The sequence below is a fragment of the Eurytemora carolleeae genome, unplaced genomic scaffold (assembly GCF_000591075.1).
Source record: "Eurytemora carolleeae unplaced genomic scaffold, Eaff_2.0 scaffold349, whole genome shotgun sequence".
Taxonomy (NCBI): domain Eukaryota; kingdom Metazoa; phylum Arthropoda; class Copepoda; order Calanoida; family Temoridae; genus Eurytemora; species Eurytemora carolleeae.
In genome coordinates, this window is record NW_019396296.1 from 239,463 (window position 1) to 249,028 (window position 9,566).

At 32.1% G+C, this 9,566-nt stretch overlaps 3 protein-coding genes across 6 annotated transcripts in view; 2 read left to right on the top strand and 1 right to left on the bottom strand.

Annotated features, from left to right (window-relative positions):
• Positions 1–2,733, top strand: part of LOC111700420 (probable protein phosphatase 2C 49) — a 17,806-nt gene extending 15,073 nt beyond the window's left edge. For both annotated transcript variants that reach the window (XM_023471309.1, XM_023471307.1), the window contains 3 exons: positions 1,182–1,254; positions 2,366–2,410; positions 2,663–2,733. In XM_023471309.1, the coding sequence (XP_023327077.1) occupies positions 1,182–1,254; positions 2,366–2,410; positions 2,663–2,705 (161 nt within the window). In that variant the 3' untranslated portion in view covers positions 2,706–2,733. The remainder of the gene's footprint in view (positions 1–1,181; positions 1,255–2,365; positions 2,411–2,662) is intronic.
• The window catches only part of LOC111700422 (uncharacterized), a 41,704-nt gene extending 37,332 nt beyond the window's left edge, over positions 1–4,372 (bottom strand). Inside the window, exons 1-2 of one of the 3 annotated variants that reach the window (XM_023471317.1) lie at positions 4,063–4,372; positions 3,783–3,889 (exon numbers count right to left, since the gene is read on the bottom strand). In XM_023471317.1, the coding sequence (XP_023327085.1) occupies positions 3,783–3,844 (62 nt within the window). In that variant the 5' untranslated portion in view covers positions 3,845–3,889; positions 4,063–4,372. Of the gene's footprint in view, positions 1–3,782; positions 3,890–4,062 lie in introns of those variants that run through there. The other 2 variants (XM_023471320.1, XM_023471313.1) reach the window with 2 other exon arrangements.
• Positions 4,373–4,608: 236 nt separating this feature from the next.
• Positions 4,609–7,992, top strand: LOC111700409 (uncharacterized). Its single transcript, XM_023471295.1, has 3 exons — positions 4,609–5,303; positions 6,172–6,286; positions 7,101–7,992. The coding sequence occupies exons 1-3, from the start codon at positions 5,150–5,152 to the stop codon at positions 7,882–7,884; spliced, it is 1,053 nt and encodes a 350-aa protein (XP_023327063.1). The 5' UTR covers positions 4,609–5,149; the 3' UTR covers positions 7,885–7,992.
• The last annotated feature ends 1,574 nt before the right edge of the window (positions 7,993–9,566 follow it).

Sequence of the window (9,566 nt, forward strand, 5' to 3'; positions counted from 1 at the left end):
GGGGGGGGGGGGGGGGGAAACGCACTATTGAAAAGTTTGAATGATGGTTCATAAGCCAATACGATGATTGCTTTGTTTTAACAGAAACATTTTTCACACTAGCTCGTTATAACCTTATAAAGTCCTCTTTGTGCATACACCAGACATTAAACAATAAAAACACTTTTTCAGTCTCCAAAATAAACCCCCTTAAAGATTATGTTGTAAACAATTTGAACTTTATAATTAGTCCCAGTATTAGAGATTTCTGTTCAAATATGGTCACAGAGATCTATCATGAATATAGAAATATCCATTTTTGACGGAAGACCCAACAAGGTTATACATAGTATATATAGCGTGATGATGTACGCTAATCCTTTACTAATTGTACAGGCTATGTAATTCACTTCCAAAGGTCAATCTGTATATTAAAGTATTTGGGGGTGATTTCTAAAAATATTTAAATGGAAAATTTGTTTTCCATTTAACTATTAAAATCCACTACTCCTTAGTCTGCAGGATTCCATTTTCAGAATAAGACGTAAATTTACATTCTTATACAGAGAAATGTCATCGTTAATAAACTGTTCTGAGAAAGCTGAGTAAAATGCAAGATACAAAAACCCCCCTTACACTTGTACTCCGAAAGCGTACTGCATATTTGATGTTTGTACTGTATGAATGGGCCATAATCTCCTAATATCCTATATCAGTGTAAGCTGTCTAAATCTTAGCTACAGGTAGCTAAGATACAGCCCCGCTGTGCAAAGATCATGAACAAAATTATTTTTGCTATAATATGTATTATTGAGTATATTCCGATATATGTTTAATCAAAAACAAATATTTTACTTCAAAAAATTTCAAACATGTATATTTCATGATAAATAAAACTTTGGTTTTAAACAAATTAAAGGGACTGTAAGGTAATTTGAAGTGACCCTCTATGGAAAGATGGCACTGCTCAATTCATACTGGTAGCCTTAAAAGTGCGCATTTTTACTGCAGGAAAACGTATAGGAAAGATGAGAAATACTCACTTTTAAATATATTTAGCTAGAACTGCAACGACAATATCCTCTACTTTTTTATCAGATAGAGTTTTTATATAAAGGGTATCGTTTTGAATCGGCCATTACGATTTTTGCATGGAGGGTCAGTTGAAAATATGCTTACAATCCCAGGATGAATTATTTTAGTTCTAGCAAGTGATGGTTTGTGGGATACTCATAGTAACGAGGAGGTCATTGACATACTCAGACAATCAGACAGGTTTAACATAGAATTTATTATATACTACAGGGTTTCCAACAAAGGATAAGACTGTAAAGACGACCTGAAACTAATAAAATTTCATATTTGAAGTATTTGGCTTGAATCTTGTCTTGCCTATTTATTGACACGGCATTGAAAGAACCCTGTTTGAAGTTACAGAGAATCCTAGATATAAGTAATAAGACAGTTTAAATTTTGTACAGTCATCTCTGAAGTCTCATCCTTTGCGGGTAACCCTGTAATTAAAGTGCCCAGTGTGGGTTTCCACAAAATTTAGACGTTTGGCCAGCTATAATAGCTAGCATCCAAGAGCTTTATTTTATGGATAAGGAGTAGAGGGACTCTTTACATGCCTTTTTTAAATGCCCCTAAATCTTATTTATGTTTCATGTGCTTTCTTTAATGCAAAGTAAATTAGCAAGTATCTGTGAGTACAAAGGTTGTTTTAAGTGGTGCTTCATTTTGAGAAGGGTATGCACAATTCACAACCAAACTCTCTAAACCCCTACTTTATTATTAAATTTATGTGGAAAATATCTACGTTTTTCTAGCTTATGAAATCTTACACCAATGTTACCTAAGCAAGTCATTTAGAGAGTACATAGATTTGAAAATAATCACTTTATAAATTATAAATCTTTGATGCAAGCTTTTATGAGTTTAGTTGTGAATCTGAAATGCAACTCTATACAATGGGAGAGTCACTTAGTTACAGAGTCATATAATGAGAGTTATCACCAAGGTTATAATGCAAGGAAAGTTAATTGCAGTTGCGTATACTCTGCGTACATATTGAAACCAGTTCTCTCTGGGCGGAATTTGTAAACAAAAATAGATGAATCCGTGTTCGTTTAGTATCCGAGGAGGATGATAGCATTTAATTTTGATAATTTTAATACTTCACAAAATAATTTCCTATGACCCGAATATTTCATTGATTTTTTTGTGAAAGATGGATCCCATGTGACATCCGTCTTGTGTTTACATTATCGCCCAGAGACAGTACACTGCAGTCCAAAAGATGCGTACACCTCTGAAATAACTTTCCTTGCATCATAACCTTGGTAATCACTAACTATTCAGTGAATAAATGAGAATATTTGCCTAGGGATTCAAGTGCGGTGAGAACACTTGCTCAAGACTCTTATACAAGGAAATACCATTTTAACATCTTAAAACATTCAAGCAAAACATTTGCTATATTTTAAAGATGTTACATGATTTTTGCATTTCTTTTCAAATTTTGCATTGATTAATCTGAAAAAAGAAGGTTTAGTTTTATTCATGCATGCATTTATATGCATGTTTATCTCTTTATCCGACAAAAACCTTATTCTTGAAAATATATATTCTTACTAGCAGATAGAGATACTAAATTTAGTTTTATCAATGGTATTTTCTTCAGAGGATCTACGGATAACATAACAATAATACTCATCAATATTTAAGTAAAATAAATGTGTTTCTATAAAAATAGATTTTTATTTTTAAAAGAGTTGTTGCTAAAAGTACAACACAGAATATCAACATAAGTTTTTTTCTGTTAATTTCCGTACTTTTTTCATAATATATCACGCTAGTCTTAGCTTAGCAGATATTCACGTAAATATTTGTTCCCACTATTTTATACTGATTCGAAAATCGTGAGCATGTCTTAGAAGCATCTTTTATCGTTTAGGGGGGGGGGGGCCTTAGTCTTTTAAAATTTTTCAGGTGTGTTTCGCAAATCGTTAAAAGGAATTGAGTCTTCGCCACAATCTCTGATTTTCTAATCTCTCTATCTTTGCAACCCAATGCCATGAATCTTAGATATTTCAAACTATAAATTCTGTTAGATCAAAACTTCTAAGTTTGAAATATCAAAGCTCTACACTATCAGGTAGCAAAGATTAAGGAATTGAAAAATTTGAGTTTGTGGCAAAGACTCAATTCCTTTACTTCATATTTCGTTCCGCCGTAACAATATTTATTCTTTATGTCTTATAGCAGACTCAGAGAAACTTATGATAATGAAAAATTTGCAGAGGTGTATACAGGGGGAGGGCTACTTAGCCCCCCCCCCCAGGAGTTGTGAATTGTATGAGTTGTATGGAACATACAGCCCCCCTGGAGAGTCAAAAAAAGTTAATTTCTTGTGTACGTCCCTAAATATTGATATTGGGAAACCAGATTATCAAGATAATACAAATATATCAGGTTTAATAACAATAAATGTAATCATTACATTTCTTTTTCCTAAAGGGATTATTCACATCTTTAAACATACACATTATACCTCAATTTTTGAAATAAAAAAAAAACACAATTGAGCATATCCTAATGTTTACAGGTTTCTTTACATATATATAGTTTGTATATCTAGTCAAGTTGTCGCATAAAGAGTTTCTTAGGAGCAAAAAAACTCAATCCTATCTGTAAAATAGTTGAGCCCCGGGTTTATCCTGAATTTCGAGCATCTTTTTTCAATTCTTTCCGTAAAATGGACCTCTTTCGCGACTCTTTCGTAAATAAGCTAAAAAGTCTACCGGGTAGTATTCCTGAAAAGCTTTGAACTGGAACCCTCCCTCCTAGTTGAAGAACTCTCCATAATAAGACGAGTTGAGTCTTTTACGTTTATTGACAAGGATTCAGTCTAATAAGAATAAAAATATTAGAATATCGTAAATCACAGAAAGCTTTTTATTAGTTAAATCCAAAAATCTTTAGTTTGAACAGGGAAAATATAACATATACTCAGCTTTAAAACTGTGACAAAGACTTTTTAGACAAAATGTTACATTATTTAAATATAAAAAGTGAACATACCACGTTGGTCCACAGGATACAATAACTTTATTAAACGAATATCCGTATATACTGTAAATATGAAAGCTTAAACTACACTGATTATTCTATAACAAATGCAGTACAGTGCAGTACAACAGCCGGTTACATGATAAAACTGGAAAATACAAGTTCGCCGACACTTCTTTGTTTCTAAGACAACCGCTTCATGCAGGGACAAATACTAACTTCTTCAGGGATAAATAGTTCATGTTCATTCGCACATGAAGTTGCGAAACAGGACCATCTACCTAATATCATAAATATTTCAAATTGACCGGTAAGTATAGAGTGTACAGTAAAGATGAAAACTTTCAATATGTAAAACACAATGCAGACCAAAAATTATAATGCAAGGAAAGTTAATTGCAGTTGCGTATACTCTGCGTACATATTGAAACCAGTTCTCTCTGGGCGGAATTTGTAAACAAGAATGGACGCATCAGTGTTCGTTTTGTTTCCGAGGATGATAAAAGCACTTAATTTTGATATTTTTGATAATTCACATAATAATTTCCTTTGCCCCGAATACTGCAGTACAAAAGATGCGTACACCTCTGAAATGACTTTCCTTGCATTATAACCTTGATTCAGACATCCCGAAACTCATTGCAGGGTTGAAAATGAGCATCTTCAAGTTTTCAGAGAGACCCGGGTAACCAAAAGCTACAGAATCACCCAAGTCTTTTAAGAAATCAGTTTATTGTATAACTTGGCAACAAATTAACAAGTTTACACAGAAACCATGGAATGGAAAAAAGGCCGAACAAATTCTGATTTAAAAAAAAATCTTAGCCCGAACGAGAAATCATAGAATGTAAAAAAGACCACAATTAGCAGTCTCTGATGTATCATTCTTTGTGGGTATCCCTGTAGCTTGTAATATACATACCTCAAGTCTATACTCTATACATCCTACATAGTTGAGGCAACATTGACACAAAAGATTGAGGCCTGAGATTGAAGAGGTAAAGGATTATTGAACTTGAATTGTTAACCTCAGACTATTGGGAAACCACATTAGTATTGCTTTATTATCATTATTATTCATACTAAATATTTAATTACAATGACATTGTCTCTGCTTCCTCAAAACAATTCTGCAAACCACAAGAAGGATGAAAAAGAGGGAGTTGAGGACACCACGCTGCATGTCCTTGTTCCATTGAAAATAAATTCCAAGCTGAACCGGTTTCTTCTTGGTCTTCCAGACAGGATTCAAGGTCATTTTTTAAAGACATTAGACGTAATTTCAAGGTACCTTGAAGTTATTGAGTGCCATGTTTGATTCACAACGGCAACCTGTTATCCTTTTCTGGTCAAGAATTTAATACAGGGTGTCCCACGGAACATGACAGATGGTAAATAGTTTTTAATGTCTTCTTCCATACACTGTATTAGATATCAAAGACTTGTTGCAGTTTATTTGTTTTAAAAAATATTTTACTCAAATATGCTGAAATCAATTTTAATATAAAATGACTGCCATATAATATTTTTTATTTTTCTGTTTGGTATCAAACCACTTAACAAATAATGGAAGAAGACATTTTACACTATTCACCTACTGTTATGTTTCGTGGGACACCCCGTATATTCACTAAAACCTACTGTACTGTACTGCAGATTACTGAAGTATGAACCAAAAGCTTGGCTAAGAGTAAAATTTGTTATTATTTTTCAAATTTGTAAATATAAAACTTTAATTCTCTACTCTCCAGTATAGTAATACAACTATAACTAAGCATTTTACTATTTTATGCAGTAGGACCCATCTTATAATAGGAAGATGACTGTTAGGCTCATGTTATGATTTTAAAATGTCCAATGAACATGAAACAAAGCATTTGTCCAGTGTACATTGTACGCACTACACAGGGCCAATTCACTAAATAATTTAAGTTTAAAAAGCTTCCCTATTTTCGGTTTTTCTTATCCATTAAAAATTACTTTATCTGAAAAGTCATTAATGTTCGAGGTTTCAAGTTAAAAAGAAATGACAGAAAAACTATAGATCCAATCAAGCGTCTAACATCCCCATTCACCCTTTTCCAGCCTTTGTAAGTTTATAACACAACCCTTGTTTTTCAGGATTTTCCTGTTTAACTTTTCATGGTGTTGGTGACAAGATAAATGGGACAAATTCATATTTGGCGAGATGTTTGCAAACTACAGAGGTTCGCAATCTGTCCATACATTTTGCAAGGTAAAAAATCAAACAAAAAAAACTGTAAAAAAATATTTTTCGGTAATTCATGATTGTGCTTAATTCTTCGTGGCGAAAAAAACTGAAGTTGTTAAAGGATGAATGAACCATTGATATCATTTTAATTTGAACCATATGATTCAGTAAGTTTGAAGTCATAATAAACTATTCTCAACAAGCTCAGAGTTCAAGTTCTAATTATCCTAGAAAATTTAATAATTAAGACTGAAATGTTATCGATGTATGTTAGATTATAAAAATCAAAATTAAGAGAATTATGATTTAATTAGAAATCGTTCATTGCAGTGACTAAACATAAAAAATTTCAAATCTAAACTGTAAACATGTGAGAAGTATATAAAGCTGAATTAATGTCGTCTGCGCTTAATTTTCTTGTATTTATAAATGAAAACTATATGAACTTTTGATTTGTATTTTTATATTGACTTAACATTTGCAAAGATATAAAAAAAACAGTTTAAATTACAAAACACTCAATGGCCTCAATAATCAAAAGAAAATTCAAAGACTGACAATCATTACTCTTTTAATTGGTTGAGTTGCAGTTTACATAACATTTTCAGAAACATCGGATAGAAATAAAAACGTCACCAGTTAAATACTGATATGATTATTTAGATTTTTTCAAAAGCTCGCTGTAAAAAATTTCATTATTTTTTTCATCGTTAAATTCATATTTTAGCAATAATATGTCAAACCAATAGAATTATTGTTCAAAATTCGGAAAGTGATTAAAAATAATCTCAACGATGAAAGTGATCAATTATTAGTTTAATTTAACTAAATATTTTAGTTCTCAGTTCATTGAGCGTCACAGAGAAACCTTACTCCTTGGTATCTCCCGACCTGGATCCATGAGTCAGGATATTGTCTGGTGTAACGGATCCCAATGGTTAGAGGTGTCTCATCTTCCAACCTTTCCTCCACTATCTATTCCACCTAGTTCTATCCTCAGCTGGGGATACTTGTGGAACATAGAGATTCCCAAACCAAATCAAGATCATCTCAATCCACTCTTCAACATTCAGATGCTCTTCGAGAACTTAGTTTCACGAAGTGTCGGAGCTCTGTCTAACTGGGGACCCTATCCTCTCTATAAGATTGTCAGCAGCATGGTGTTCTGTTGGAATCCAACTCTTGCTAAACGGTTTGATAAGGCAAAGGAGATGTTTGTGAATCAGGAGGAACGACTGAGTTTCCATGGGACCAACAGAGAGTCAGCTGAGAAGATTCTTGAGTTTGGATTCAGTGAGAAGTTGGTTAAACGAACCTACCACGGAGAAGCCGGTGTGTACACAACAGATCTATTTGATAAAGCATTCCAGTTCTGTAAACGTCATAACGGTGCTGTTCTAATCTGCAGGGTTCTCCTGGGCTCATCTCACATAAGATCAGAGCACACGGATATGTCCGGGATAAAAATTACAGCTGACTCTGTTCTTGTCCCAAGGGACAATAAAGTGTTTAGTCGTCAAACCCTTCCAACTGGGGCTTACTTTCAGGCAGGGCTTAGATCAGCAGACCAGGCTTTACCTATTGGGGTTCTTTATATCAACAGTTTTGATGAAATGAAATAAAATATTATCAGAAAGATAATATTTTTCTATATTTAAGTACATTTCAAAATTAATGACGTATACTATTTTTATGATCAATAATTATTGCCACAAACTAACAAAGAATTGAATAATTGCCACAAACATAAATTGCCTAATCAATATATTTTTGGCGTAAATCTTTGATATTTCGAACTTTGTTTATTAGATCGAACAGAATTCAAAGTTTGAAATATCTAAGTTCTATGACATTGGGTTACAAAGATAAAGTGATTAAAAATCAGAGTTTGTGAAAAAGACTGAATTTCTTAGGCTAAATATTTTAAATTACCGGCTGGTAAATCTTTATATTTAAATGTGATAGGAAAGTATTAACAATGCATGTAATCAGTGTATTTTATTGCAATAAAACTTTCCTTTTTGTTAAATATTTAATGGAATATGAGGCACCTAACTAGTGTCTAATCCAAACATAATTTTATATTAATATCGAATGGAAAATAAGGCACCTAACTAGTGTCTAATCCAAACATAATTTTATATTAATATCGAATGGAAAATAAGGCACCTAACTAGTGTCTAATCCAAACATAATTTTTATATTAATATCGAATGGAAGATTTTCTATTCTGCTACTGAACCACATGAACAGATCAACGACTTAAAATCTAAATATTTTGACAGAGTACTTAAATGGAGTGACCGGATATGTAAGGTAGTTGAACAGAGGACGCAGTGTTGTGGAAAACTTCTTTAGGATTCATTTGAGACATATTTCACTTTTTAAAGATCTGTAAATCCTGAGTTTGAGCGCAAATTCGACGTTAAAAACTCCTGATTTGGGGGTGGATACGCTTTCAGAATTAGTTTTTTTAAAATTATTAATTAACGACGACATAAAATGTAAAAATATTCTACAATAAACTACAGACGTCATGTTTAGGAACATTTTGAGAAAAAAAAAATTAATCTTATCATCGAAAATAAGTAATCTTGTTCAATTATTAGTTTCTATTATCTCATTATTCTAGTTTCTCGTTATTCACAAAGATGTTCGCAGATTTTCTATAATTATTATTGAAAAGACGACATTTAAAGAATTTGAAGAAATCTGCCAATAAATTCAAAGGAAATTATAAATTCAATATAATAATGAAAACGAAATAATAGATTTTAGCATTGATTTATTAACAAATCTCTTTTGAGAAATATGTTCCTAGCCATCTAATTAGATTACTGTATAATATTTACTTTATTTTTCGTTGTCGTTATTTAATAATTTAAAAACAAAACTAATTCTGAAAACGTATCCACCCCCAAATCAGGAGTTTTGAACGTCGAATTTGCGCTCAAACTCAGGATTTACAGACTTTTAAAAAGTTTAATATGTCTAAATGAATCCGAAAGAAGTTTTCCACAACACTGCATACTCAGTTCAACTACCTTACATAGCCGGTCACTCCCTTTAATATTAATGAATTATGAAAAATTACTTGAGTTCAGCACAACGTTGACGGATCTAATTTGGATTTAGGATTAGGGTTTCTAAAAATATTAGCAAACGTAAACAAATTGTCAGAATCTAAATTAAACCTTTTATCCACAATAAATATTTAGTTTTAACGGCGCATTTTTTATTCAAGCACTCTAAAATAAAACAAATGTTAAACCATTTTTAACAGATTTTAAGAAGAAAAATTAAA

Coding starts and splice junctions, on each gene's coding strand:
- LOC111700409 (XM_023471295.1), top strand. CDS start 5,150: ATGACATTGTCTCTGCTTCCTCAAAACAATTCTGCAAACCACAAGAAG. Junction 5,304..6,171: donor TCTTCCAGACAGGATTCAAG/GTCATTTTTTAA, acceptor CTTGTTTTTCAG/GATTTTCCTGTTTAACTTTT. Junction 6,287..7,100: donor CTGTCCATACATTTTGCAAG/GTAAAAAATCAA, acceptor TAAATATTTTAG/TTCTCAGTTCATTGAGCGTC.